Source organism: Cornus florida, unplaced genomic scaffold (genome assembly GCF_030987335.1).
Source record: "Cornus florida cultivar Cherokee Brave unplaced genomic scaffold, ASM3098733v1 CherokeeBrave_3.0.0_Hap2_Chr04, whole genome shotgun sequence".
Lineage (NCBI taxonomy): Eukaryota > Viridiplantae > Streptophyta > Magnoliopsida > Cornales > Cornaceae > Cornus > Cornus florida.
In genome coordinates this window covers 103,614,501-103,629,077 of record NW_026775574.1, presented here as the reverse complement: position 1 = coordinate 103,629,077, position 14,577 = coordinate 103,614,501, and the positions used below count along the sequence as shown (strand labels likewise).

Sequence of the window (14,577 nt, the reverse complement as noted above, 5' to 3'; positions counted from 1 at the left end):
GTTTAGATTACATGACTCGGATATAATTAAATTCAAAAGTGAATATGAATCATGACACGAAAATATATATCTAGAGAATAATTTACAGGAACCAACTTCATATTCGCTCTATTTCATCCTTTGCCTCTAAGGTTAATTGTGTCATTTCATTTATTATAAAAATTCAATACTTTCTAATTTAAAATTGGCAAAGGATAATAGTGATAAAATTAATTGTATTTGTTGACAAGTGCAATTAAATGGGCTGACTTGACCCGGATCCTTTCACCCGACCCTAATCAGGTAAGCATACAGTTGGAATGTCTAAATATTTAAAAGAATTATAAAAAGAAATCGAAAATTAAAAGTCAAGATTTCTCAGTGGACCACCGTTGATATATGGGGGAGGTGTTCGACCTATAAGCATAGGGTTTGAACTATTTTCCGCCCCTTATATTTTTGAAAATAGCTTTCAGACCGTTTACATTTCTCACTCCAAAACTCTCTCTTTCTCTCTCTAACTTCGCCGTGCCTTTGCGGATCTCTCTCCATATACTGAATCGGATCTGCGATGCGCATTGAATCGGATGGATCATCGGCCTCTTTAGTTTTCTCTCTCATCGGATTACACACTTTGAAGCACAGTTCGGTGAGTGTTTTCTGGTTTAATTGTTTTAGTTTGTTTCAAGTTTCGCATCATCGGCCTCGTTAATGTGAATTTTTTGTTTTCTGTAACTTCTGATACGGATTTTTCTCTAGCAGAGTTTCATGAATGAAAACATATTCTAATTCAAGCCTAAAGAATCAGAATTCAATTTGTCTGAAATCAATTTTATAGTTGGTACTTTTATGCTCTTATTTGTTTGTTTTGTAATTTATAGAATTAGTACTTGAGTGGTTAGATCGTGGTTTGTTTTGTGAGTTGTTTAATTTAATTGATCTGTTTTTGAGTGAGTAAAAATTTTAGCGGCTTGGGTTTGGGGATCTTTTTGGCCACTTATGGGTTTGGCAACACTTAATTCTAATCTTCTTCTCTCTCTTGATTTTGTTTGGTTTCCAGTGTATTTGTATTTGCATTTTTTGCTAAGATGTGATAATTTGAAATGTCAACTGTGTTTCCTTAGCTGGGTGTGCAATTTTTTTTTACTTGGTTGCACGTATTTGATCTATTGTGAGTTGGGTTTTTGATTTTCTGCTGGGAAACAATTCCGGAGAATTGGAATTTAGCTTGGTTAAAGAGAATGCTGCCCATAATCAAAATTGTCAATAGATGAAGTCACAGGGGCGGAGCCAGGATTGCAAAGTAGGGGGCTAAAGATAATAAGAAAATTTGAAGATGAACACAATAATTCTTATGATAAAGATATGTTATATATATTTAAAAATAGACTATAAAAATGATGATGTTCTCATATATCAAATCAAGTTTTTCAGAAGATAAAAATTAAAAATCACCTGTAAATAAAGTTTCCTGATCTCAGAGCGTGATGCGTATTTTCTTCACTGATTTTTTTTTTTTTTTTTTTTTTTTTTCTATATTTGTTCAAAAAATGAGAAATTGAACCCCTTCTCAAGTCTTTGCAATTTCCTTGCTAGACCGCCAAACAGGCCAAACCCTATGAGGGAAAATACTACAGCGCGTTGAGAGGAAGTGGCTGAAGAGCAGTAAAAATTGATTACATATCACATATGAATTGGGTTGATAGGAAGAGGAAGAGTAGTACTATGGATTGGGCTGATAGGAGGAGATAGACTAGTACTAAAAATTGATTATATATGGATTGGGTTGATAAGAAATAGTAGTACTAATTTTTTTTTAAAAATTGGACCTGGGCTATAGCCCAGGTTAGCCCATTAAAAGCTCCGCCCATGGATGAAGATTTAGGCAGTCACTGTAGTTGAATGAAATTAAATTTAGTTTTCCAGATTATGTATTTAAGAGAAGTGATTACTCATATACTGAATTTCAAAACAGTATTTAAGAGAATTTTCTTTTCTTTATTTTGATCCATTGCTTTAAACTTTTTGGGTGTAAATTATGCTCTACTGTTCTGATCTTCTCTCTCTTATTTTTGTTCCTTTCTCAGCCTTTGATTTTATCCTGCGAAAAGGTAGCCCCTGTTACGTCTTAGAGAAATTGATAATGATTTGGAGAAGACATTTTGGAGAGAGTTGTGGTCCAGTTGGAATTGGGGTATGCAGATTTGCCTGTTTGATAAGCAATTATGGAAAGTGCTAGGACAAACACAACTCCTTCAGATGGGGTCAGCAGTGGTTACCAGAAAATGCGACCTCCTCATGGGTATATTTTAAAAGGACATGGAACATGGCTCTTGTTTCCTTTCATGGTTTTCATATTTATTTTTTCTAATTTATTTTTTATTTTTTATTAACGGGTATTCTTGTTGTACCTTTGATACCTTGGGACAAGTAATAGTTGCTATATAACTGTACATCTTCATGGTACTTCAACACCCATCTGAGTGAAAGTGTCTATGTTTGCTGAAAATCAACTTTTTCAGCCAGATCAAATATTCCTACTGGTACTTGGCACTTCAGCTGGTACCAATTATGTTGATGCTGAGTTGGTCCTTTGTTTATGATGATATACCTCTTAAGTTACATTGCTCATAATCAGCTTGAGTTTTTACAGGATTCATTCTTGACGTCTGTTGATGAATCATCACTCATAAAAGTTTCTTTCTCTTGAAAAGCCTTCAAGCAAAAAAAAAAAAAAACCACCAAATTGATTGCTAACCACATTACTTTGTAGCGATATTTTTTGTTTCTAAAGGACCCACCTCGCTCATCATGAGAATTATACACTCATATACATGCACTCAGACAATAATCTGATTTTGAATGTTTTATACATCTGTCATCTAATTTGATTGAGATAGTGACCATTATGTCAACAGCTTGATCTTGTATAACATTATGGCACTTTCTTATAGGAGGATTAGTGGCCCTACAAGGCGTTCCACAAAGGGACAATGGACACCCGAAGAGGTAAAAGATTATTTCTTTTTCGCAAATTTAGATAATATATTGAGGCCAATGACTTGATATTCTACAGCTTTTGAGGCCAATGACTTGCTATTCTATAGCTTTATACTATTGCTCTTACTGAAAATAGTTTATCATTATGTTTATATTGTATGCACATATATGACATCAATACTAGCATGAAGATTCTTTAATCCAAAAGCATTTTGTTCTCACATGTTGTAATCTTTCAGTCATTTCCATAAGCATTGTTAGCTAGTGAGATGCCCTATATGCAAATTGGCATTATCGAATACCATTTTTGTTTAACAATATAAAGGGTTTGAAATATGAATCATCATTCCTGTAATTTATTCTTCACCTAGTTCCTGTATGTTATGCATGCCCGTTGGCACTGTTCCAACAGCGTATTGTCTTTTTTCTATCAACTGCTACTTAAATATTTTTTTATTCTCTCCCCTCACTGTATTTATGAGTTAATGAACACATATTGCGCGTTAATCAAATTTTGATCCTTTAGTAATTGAACTCTCAAATTTCATGTTTTCAAATTTTCTTTTCCTGAATGATATTTTCAAATTCCGATTGTAAATTTTTAATTTTTGTTGGGTTTCAGTAATTGTTTTTACTGATCTGCATTGAATTTTTTATATTCGTATCCCTAACGAGTTGGATTTTATTTTACATTCAGGATGAGATTTTGTGCAAGGCTGTTCAACGTTTTAAAGGAAAAAACTGGAAGAAAATAGGTACCCTTGGGAATTTATTTCCATTAGCATTCTTGAAACTATAGATAGGTTTAGTATCATCAATTTGTCTCTTCATTTCCTTATTGTTTTGATATATATGAACAAAATTGATGTAGCGGGCTTTCTTGCCTTCCAATTTATTCATAATTGTATGCCCTTCTGGAAAAGAAAAACATTTTTTTTCTTTTGTTATTTTAAAATTCCATTTGGACGTTTAGTTCTCTTTTTATGGCCATAAAAAACTCTTATCTGATTCAGTAGATAAAAGGACCTTTTTATCTTTCATTAAAGGTGGACATCAGACTGATGTGTTTTTTATGTTTAGTGCATTTGTCATCTTTGGAAGTCTTATGCTGTAGTGTACACACTTCCGCGAGCCAAGGGTGTTCCAACCCTATTGCTATTTTTTTCAAAGGTCCAATCCTTTTAAAATGGGCAACGGTCTTAAGGGCCTGTTTGGCCCAGACCTGTTGCCAAAAACTGGTTTGTCCAACAGAAACAGTGCCTAAACAGCTTTTTAGGGCAAAAAAATGCCAAAAAAAGTTTGAATTCCATTTTTTTTTCCTGCAAAGCAGCACAAGATTGAAATAAGAGCTGTTAAGGCAGTGTTTGGCTGACACAAATAGTGCCTAAATGGCTTTATTGGCCCAAAAAAGTTAATTTTCAATTTTTTTCCCTAAAAAATGATTTTGTTTGTTTGTTTGTTTCGTTTTGTTTTTTTGCCTTTCTTTTCACCTCTATAAATTTATCAACCCCTACCACCATTCACTTCACATCCAACCCATCTCTATTCTCTACTCCTCCAAGCTTCGCTGGGTGGGCACATGTACTCCTCCCCATACACGCCAACAACAGCCCTAAAAAATGCCATCACGCTTTCAATGGCAGTGCTCTTGCCGATTTTAATATACTCGTCACACTGATTGGTTGCGCAACCATATGCAACTATACGCATTGCAATTGTCATCTTCTATATAGAAGACAACCCCAAACGACATGTCGCATCCCTTTTTTGGACTAAGTAGTCCTCATAAACTTTAACATCATTCAGGATATGAATAAGTAGTTCTTGTTGCATCTTGAATTGTCTATGAAAGTACTCCGTTGGAAATTCACAAATCTCGTCAAAGTAGTCTTTCATTAACTGACGGCGATGAACGTACTGCCTCTTAAGTGGTTGAAAGGCTTGCTCTAATATCTCTAATTCAAAAGTGAATTGTAGGCGTCTTGGTTCCATTGATTCAACGTGGTAATAGGATCATCTGACATCTGATGAGGAGGATGACGAAGAAGATGAAGAATTAGAGTCTGGCAAAGGAAAAGATCGTGATGACGAATCCATTGGAACTTTGAGATTGAAGGAGATGGAGAATATCTATATGAATATAGCTGTTGGGGAAAGGTAAAAAATAAAAAAAAATTATTATTTTTGGAGAGCAAAAGCGCACCATTGTGGCACCTTCGCGAGCTAAAATTTGAAGAGTCCAAAGCGCTGACGCGGCTCTTCAAAAACGATGACGTGGCAAATTTGGGGACGCAATTTGAGATGCTCTGAGGATGAGAATTAGTTATTGGGATGTATTCATTGGATTGCATATAATCTAGTGCACTCACTGCAATAACTGGACTAGTTCTTTTTAAAAATCATTATAACACTTTAAACTTTTTTTCAGACTTTCAGTATGGTTTTTAAACTTTTTTCCCTTTTATAACACTTTACAAGAAAAGGGGAATTGCTGGGTGCATTGGTAAAATGCTCGGCTGTCATGCTTGAGAGCATGGGTTCCAATCCTAATAGCAACCATTTTGTGCAAATAATTGAGTGGTGCAACTGTCAAAGATAGTTTTAAACTAGATTTGATTCTTTGGTCAGAATGACCTAGAAGGGATGAATTTCATTTTTCGCTCCTTTGATTGATTTCAAATAATTGATTGAAGTTTTTAGTTAACGAAACACATAATCAAGCTAATAAAAATAAATTGTAGTAAAAGTTAAAGAGCATTGCGAAGAGATGCCACAATTTTCTCGTGGAAACCTTAATGAGGGAATCCACTATTCTGGAAAAACAGTACAAGGGATTCCAATCACTTACAGAATGCTTCGAGCTTCTGACTCAAGTGCTTTAAAATCACTTGCTGTTACTTTACTTCCAATGTTTAGTGTTCTCCGAATCCAGTGTTTCGAAATCATCAACCACACCGATCCACATCAATGCAATCATCTTGGGATGATCTGCTTCTCCTAGTGGACGTTGAACCAAACGGCTTGTTGATTAAGTGTTGTGCTCAATGCCTTATGTCTGCTTGCCCCGTTTGTATTGGTTTATTGGAGCTATTGGAATTGATTGTATTGGTGCATTAATATATCTGTTTAGTTCCAAAATGTTTTTTAAAAATACTTTTGAACAATAAATAAATATGCTCCAAAGGTTTTGTCTTCTCACACAGGCAAATGCCTTTTCCAAAGTGTGTAGCGTGATCTAGATGAGCTTAAGTTGGCTTTGAGTATCATCAGACACTTCGACTTAACTCGAAAACACAAAATACAACTTCAAAGTTTTGGAACGAATATTGTCCACACTTTTGCACCAAAATACTCAACAATAATGCCAAATAATATTCTTTTAGTATATCATCAAATGGTTTGACCTAACTCGAAAAACCAAAATTACTACTTCAAAGTGTTGGAATGAATATTGCCAACACTTCTACGTCAAAATACTCCACGATAATGCCGAATGACAGGTTTGTATCCAGTCCACCCCTCCATGCACCCTCGGTTAATGGGGACCAGATTGAGTAGTGACCCTGACTCTTTGACACTTTACAAGACTGGTAGACTTATTTGTGTATCTACTTATTATTTGTGACCACTTGCTCCATTATATATGCACTCAACATTGAACTAGTACTATAAAGATTGTACTTCCTATGGAGGGATGGGTTGCTTACTAATTAATAAATACTAATTTAATGAAATTATAATAGAAAAATACTAATACTAATATAATAGAAAAATAGAAAAGAACTGTCTTTTATGTATAGTTTCCCCAGTTCTACTGCTACTGCAGGCTTTGTGCAATCAATCGAATTATATAGATATCCCTTCAATACAGCATAGGTCTTCGAAAGGATCTCGGAGTATGGGGTATTAGCAGATATACCTTCAATACAGCATAGGTCTTCGAAAAGAATCTTGGAGTATGGGGTATTAGCAACTGTTTCCAGCTGCTATTCCCCCCCAAGGGCAGGTTCTTACGTGTTTCTCATCCATTCGCCACTGGAAACACCATTTCCCGTCCGACTTGCATGTTTTAAGCATGATGCCAACGCTCATCATGAGCCAAGTAGTACACTTGACGTGTTGGGCTATTTGATTTGTAACCTTTATGTGCATCTGTGAGGCATTTTTGTTTTGAAATTCCTTGGGTAAGCTTAAGTTCATTTCTTTAGGGCGATACAGGGTTTTGTTATTCGTGCATAGGAAAGTGCTGGTCCCATATGCTCTGATGCAAAATTATTTAGGCAACTCTGCCAAAAACTATAGGATCATTATTATAGTTCTTCATGCTGTTTCATTTTGTGTGCACTTCATTTTTTTTCCTCATTTGGCCCTCCTTTTTTATAATAGAATTTTTTTTTTGGAATTATTGTAAATAAAATGTTTTGAGTATCAGTTATTGCTGAAATTTCAGATCTGCTTGCTCTATCTAGGGAATTATTTTCTGCTATTCAACAATTATTATTATTTTTTACAAAAAATCCACAGCATTTCTGGTTTTCTTCTTCTTCTTGTTATGCTTTCAACTTGTACTACTATGGTGCAGTTAAATGTGTTCCTTGCCATTCAACCAAATTATCTTGTCCCTTTTTTATTTGTTCTTATTGTTTTGGTTTATCTCCATTCTTTTACAATATCAAGTATTTTAATTTTGAAAATTTGTTTTATGTAGCGGAATGTTTCAAGGATCGGACCGATGTACAGTGCTTACACAGGTGGCAGAAAGTTTTGAATCCAGAACTGATCAAAGGTCCATGGTCTAAAGAGGTCAGGCATTATTGTGGTTTCTTGCATTTTTCAATTTCACTCCTCTTTAGATATCTTTATCCTAATTTTTCATTAGTTTGGACTGTTGGAATATTCCTTTCATAATGCCGATATGACCAACATAATTACACTTGTGACGTACATACAGGAGGATGAAATAATAATTGAATTGGTGAATAAATATGGGGCAAAGAAATGGTCTACCATTGCACAACATTTACCTGGGCGTATTGGAAAGCAATGTCGGGAACGGTAAGATTTGACAGTTTTTTGCTATTTTGAGGGCTTGATTTTTTCCTTCATTCCATGATAGGTTCTTTAATCTAAATATCTTTTTTGAAGATTGGGTGAAAAGTCAATATGTATGAGTTGGTTTTTTTGGGTTTAAAATTTTTCATCATTCTTTGCATGGTATGTGTCTGTCTTGTTATAATTAAGCAACCAATCTGAAAATGCTGGAAAACGATAGCAAGGCATTTCTACATATGAAATCATGCAAACACAACAAATTTTCTTCATATACAGCATACTATAATGGTAAATTTCACTATTCATTTTTGGTCAAATTAGTATTATTTGAGCTTTATTATTTCTTTTCCTTACAAGACTGTTTGATTGCTATAATATTACCTTAGTATACTTATTTCTATTAATTATTATTTTTTTGTTATATATTTTGTTTTTGGGTTGCCACGTGGTTAGTACTACCCATTGCGAATAGCCCAATAAGTTTGGATGATGAAGCTATCAGTTCTTTTTGCTTCTGATTAAGCATTTAGGATGCTACTTGTTTTTGTTTTTGTAAAGCATCTGTTTTTCACTCTTCCACACGGACTTTGGTACCCTATAATTATCTACTTAGCCCTCTTCTATAGTGGAATGAAAAACAATATATTCATCTGATTATATATCTGCCCTTTTTCTTTTCTTTTTTTGACCCTCCTTTGGTGTTGGTGATTGTTGTGTAGCTTTAGTCTCTTTTCTTCTCTTCTTTTATTTAAGGTGTAGAAGACTGTTTATTGAACTTATGCAGTTCAATCGTGAGTTTTTTTCATAGTTTTGATGGCATGCACATCTTTAATGATACATTTTCTAGATGGCATAATCATCTTAATCCCGCTATAAACAAGGAGGCTTGGACACAAGAAGAGGAATTGGCTTTGATTCATGCCCATCAAATCTATGGGAACAAGTGGGCAGAGTTAACAAAGTTCTTGCCTGGAAGGTATGTGGCCATCTGGCCGTCTATCACTTGAAAGCGACGCAATAACTTCCAATTATTTTTTGTTTAATTTAGAGCTCTCATATATTTTATGCTTTCTGATATATTAGTTACTTGCACTTTTCTGTCTCCCAAGAATTATTATGTTTGTTTGAATTTGCTTATTTGGCTAGTGTTCATGCTTTTTATTACATTTGTACATCTGTTGAAACTTACTTTTATCAGCATGATTTCTGACTTGTTTTTGCACGGTCATCAGGACAGACAATGCCATTAAAAATCATTGGAACAGTTCTGTGAAAAAGAAGCTGGATTCATATTTGGCATCGGGATTATTCGCGCATTTCCAAGGCCTTCCTAATGTTAGCCATCTTAACCAATCCATGCTTGCATCCTCTTCTAGGGTGCAACAGAGCAGTGGAGATGACAGTGTTCCCAAAGATAGGGCAGAAGCCGAGGAAATCTCAGAATGTAGTCAAGGTTCAAATGTTGTTGGTTGTTCGCAACCTACAAGTGACATGGTCAATGCAGATGGACATACTAGAGAAGAATACAGATTGACTGAAGAATCTTCTCATGGGAGGGATCCAGGTTCAAGTCCAGCATCATGTTCAGAACATTATCACACAGCTCTTGAAGAAGTTCCTTTTCCCCTGCCAGAAGTACCTTGTGAACTGGGTGGTTCTTCAAAGTTCTTTGAACACAATTTCTCACATGAGTGGGGAACTTTTGCAGGCAAAGACTGGCAGCATAACTCGAATGAGTTACCAGATATATCTTTACTGGATTTGGGGCATGAATCATCTGGATTATTGATGCATCCTGTGGGTGGCAACTCAAACAATGAAGTGGTACCTTTTCCATTCCAAACTTCTGAGTGTTTAGGAAATTCTACCTCCATGGGAAATATGACAGCAGGTTCGGATAAACCAGAGAAGATATTAGCATCTGAAGGTGGCAGTTACAGGGTGATACATCCACAGGGGACTGATGGACGTTTTTCATCGGGGAATCTTGTGAAATGCTCTAATGTTGTTGAAGTGGATGAATCCACTGATTTGTTACCTTACCAATCATCAAACTATCAGATCCCTGAAATTTCAGGCACTTTAGATTCACAATTGTATTATCCCCTGCAGTCTGACATCTTGGAATTTTCAGGTTGTCAGCCTTTTGTTCCTTCACTACTACCTCATGATGATGGTGCTTTTATCATTTCTGGTGACCCTAATCAGTTTAATGATCTCTCACCTGGAAACCAACAGCTTGTTACAAGTTCACATGATGGGCTTATCTATACCAATGACTCTGGTATATATCCTTGTGATGATTGCATAGATAACATGGTTGCTCATCTAGCAAAAGAATCTAAAAAACTAGTTCCTGTAGATGTTTTTGGTTCAAATAGTATACAAACTTTCCCTTCAAATAGTTCAGTTGTGCCAACCGAGCAGCAGGATGCAGGACCTCTATTTTATGAGCCTCCTCGTTTCCCTAGCCTGGATATTCCTTTTTTCAGTTGTGATCTAGTTCAATCTGGTAGTGATATGAAACAAGAGTATAGTCCACTTGGTATCCGCCAACTGATGATGTCTTCGATGAACTGTTTCACCCCATATAGACTTTGGGACTCGCCGTCTCATGATGCTAGTCCAGATGCTGTGCTGAAAAGTGCTGCCAAGACTTTCACATGCACCCCATCCATATTGAAAAAACGACACCGTGATCTGTTGTCACCTTTGTCAGAAAAGAGGAGTGGAAAGAAACTCGAGAGCGACATGAATCAGGAGTCATGTCCCAGCTTGGGTAGAGATCATTCTCAAGTACATGTTATGTCTGATGAGAATGGGAACCAGAGAGCACCTCTGCGGTCTCCATTATCAAACCAGAAAAGAAATTCTGGAGTATTGACCGAAAATAAAGAAAATATGGGTCACACTTTTGAAGGGGGCAATGATGACACTGCGCTTTTGAACAACAAAAATTCAGAGGAAGAGTTTGATAGCACTCGTCCCCAAGACAATACAAAGGAAGATACTGCTGGTACTGATGATAAGTCTAATGGTGATGCTGATGCTGCAGCCAAAATTGTGAGTTTTTGTTCTTGGCATCTCTATGCTGATGCTGCAGACAATATAATATGCATACATGATAGATGTTTATAGATTGTGATTTTCTAATTTACATCATGAAGCGGACAACTCATTCATTACTTTTGTATGAAAAAGTCTATCGTTCTGATGGCAATCAATTTGCCGGTATCAACTGGTTTTTACATTTTCTTGATCCGTGTTGTGAAGTTTTAACATGTTAGTTGGCATTTTTCTTTCTTCTGTTCAATATCTTCATATGCCCTATCTTGATTGATGCTTAAACTGTTGGAGAGTCTATAGTAAATACATTATCAGTAAAATACTTTGATTATGCATCCATGATAATTAGAAATGATATTTCCAATTGTTGGTCCCCTCTGAATGTGGGGTGCTGGGAGGAAGGGTGAACTAGGTAAAGGACTATTCTCAGACTTGAACCCTTATTTTTCGCCCTTCGGAACCAAGTTTTTTATGAATGCGCCAAGTAATGGCCACTTTGACAATTGACTCATTTTCTTGAATTTTTACAGCTACTTCTGATATTATTGTTCAATCTTTTACCATTACAACTTACTGATTAGATATTTTTTATCCTTATTTTCAGGTGCAACAGCCTTCTGGTGTACTTGCTGAACATAACATGAATGACCTCCTTTTATCTTCTCCTGATTGTTCTAAAATTAAACCAGACAGAGCCATGTGTCCAGGAGTTCAAACTCTTAGAAATCGGCATTCCAGAAGTTTGGTGGAAACTGCATTACGTCAAGGCACTCTTCCAGAACCTTCGTCTGCAAATCCATGTTCATCGTTTTCTAGCTCTCCTATTGTTTCTGCAAAGGACACAAATTATTTAGTTGCAGTTACATCTGTACAATCTGCTCCTTCATTGTCTCCAATGGAGATGAAGGTTGGGAATTCTGGGAAAGATGCTGTTTCTGAAAATTTTAGCATGTAAGATTCTGCAGAATTTATTTTCTTTACACTATCATTTTGTACATTCTATTATACTGTTCTTGAGTCTTTTTATTTATTTATTTTTTTGTGTGTGTGTATGATCACTGGTCTTATTGTGCCTTGTTATGAACCTCTCTCTCTGTGTGATGAGAGATACAGCTCACTTTGATTTCTAAATTGTAATGTGTTTATTTCTTTTTTTGTTCATCTATTTTTAAAACTATTGAATTAGTATCAATAGCCTCCCATGGTTATTTCTTATGGTTTGCATGCTGATGGTCTTTGTTATTAGATTTTGCGGAACTCCTTTCAGAAGAAGTATTGAATCCCCTTCAGCTTGGAAGTCTCCTTGGTTTATTAACTCGTTTGTGCCAGGCCCTAGAGTCGATACAGATATAACAATTGAGGTATCTCAAGTTTTGTTAGTAATGAACCCCCTTCATATGTTATGGGATCTCTCATTCTTTTTCTGCAATTCTTTTTGCTTCTTTATAACTTTTAGAAATTTGTTGCAGGATATAGGGTATTTTACGAGCCCAGGGGACAGAAGCTATGATGCCATTGGGTTGATGAAACAGCTTAGTGAGCATACTGCAGCTGCATTTGCTGATGCACAGGAGGTTTTGGGAAATGAAACGCCTGAAACAATATTAAAGGAAAGATGCTCCAACAACCAGAAATCAGAGAACAATCTAATTGCAAATGGGCAGCTGGGGAACCGCTCCCCTGTGGCTTCAAATATCTTGGTAAGGATTTTTGCACCACATTTGAGAAATTAAATTTCCTTTTTTTATGATTCACTAGTTTTGAGCTCTACTCAGCTCTACACAACTGAACGATTATGATTATTGAAACTGATCCAGACCGCTATAGTCTGTTTTTTAGGATCAGGTTGATTTATGAAAACTGAAAAGTAGGATTTTCTCTTCTTTTATAGTGTCATGCCCTTGAACGCTTCTTTATTGAAGTGACGAACAAATTATAGTTTACAACTTTGTGGACCTAAAGATGACACACTAAAAATGGAAAGAGAGGAAAAATTAACAAATTCTAGTTTGTCCAAAGATTCAGGTATACATCATATGAAGTAAAAAGGAGAAATGTGCCAAAATGAAATTGTCAGCAAATACTAAATGGTTGTTACATCTAACCAATCATTATCATCGTTGCCATCATAATCTCTAGTTTAAATTCATTCATGTTTTGCAACTTCAAAAAATCATGAGAACTTTTAGAAACTTTGAAAGAAAATGAGAGTTTTGGTTAAAAATGACCTTATTCATGGTTACTTTGAAATCACGGGAGTGCTTTAATGTATAAAGTGCTCATACAAAATCCAGTACGGACTATGGACATGATATTGAAGTTTAGGTCCTTGTCACATATATATTTGTTTGTTATCATTTTCGTTACTTATTATAGCCTGATTAATTAATGGAATATTCTTCTAACAGGACAACTTGTTTAGTGAAGTTAAAAATTTCAATCCTGCTTTGGAAAAGTTCACCAAATCAGTATTTTTAGAATTTATCTGAACCATTCTCTTCATGTCTTGTTTTGGGATTTTTTTTTTTTTTTCAGTCAGAGAGGCGAGTGCTTGATTTCAGTGAATGTGGGACACCTGAGAAGGGAACGCAAAGCAGGAAATTTTCTACTGCCATAAGTTTTTCAAGCCCATCTTCCTATTTGCTGAAGGGTTGCAGATAGCAAGTTCTGAATCTTACGGCGAATAGGCCTTGTACTGTAAACATTTCGGAGTATACCTGTATTTTTTATCAGCCTTCTTTTGCTGTTATTATATATAATCTGTAAACTTTTTACTATATAAATTATTTATTCATTCAAGATTTTGTTCTTTGTGCATTCTGATTTCCTTTTGGTGTTTTTTCATTTCTTAGCAGACTCAAGCAAGGTGCATGATTTCTTTTCTCCTCCTTTTTTTTTTTTTTTCCTCTTTCTTCCTCCAACTTTTACAGTTTTAGGCTTGATGTGTTAGAGAAAGTAAATTGAGAAAGAAGTGTGTGGCAAACACTGTTGAATGAAGTTGTGATCATATTCAAGTCTACCACAGTGGTGTGAAGTTTCAGTTTTTCGAGCTAGATATTAGTTGCGAAAATGCGTAATAATTTAGTATTTCGTATCAGTTTGTAAATAATTCTATCATAATACTTGATGTTGACGCAGTTAACCAAAGTTAATACTGTCTAACTCACTAGAGGCCTGGGAAACAAGATGATGTGTACCGAAGAGAAATTTAGTAGTAAGACGGGAATTGATAGAATGGGGGAACTCCGAACATATGGCAATATCCTCTCCGGATGGAATAGAGGAACTCAAAACATATGACACGTATGATGGAATAGAGGAACTCGAAACATATGACACGTGTGACGATACTCTTTTGGATTGTTGTTATGAGGGAAAACTTGTTCTTAGTAGCTTAAAATTTTAAATCAGATCGTGTAGCATCCAGCCAAACCGTTACAGTTAGTATTAGAGCCATACTGAACCTTCCGGGTAGGCAGA

General features: G+C 35.6%; 1 protein-coding gene across 1 annotated transcript; it reads left to right on the top strand.

Annotated features, from left to right (window-relative positions):
- The first annotated feature begins 422 nt into the window (after window positions 1-422).
- LOC132304384 (transcription factor MYB3R-1-like) lies at window positions 423-13,914 on the top strand. The gene is made up of 12 exons (XM_059802038.1): window positions 423-628; window positions 2,067-2,281; window positions 2,934-2,988; window positions 3,677-3,734; window positions 7,688-7,782; window positions 7,931-8,034; window positions 8,879-9,007; window positions 9,264-11,094; window positions 11,702-12,048; window positions 12,344-12,458; window positions 12,567-12,797; window positions 13,633-13,914. The coding sequence occupies exons 2-12, from the start codon at window positions 2,205-2,207 to the stop codon at window positions 13,756-13,758; spliced, it is 3,168 nt and encodes a 1,055-aa protein (XP_059658021.1). The 5' UTR covers window positions 423-628; window positions 2,067-2,204; the 3' UTR covers window positions 13,759-13,914.
- The last annotated feature ends 663 nt before the right edge of the window (window positions 13,915-14,577 follow it).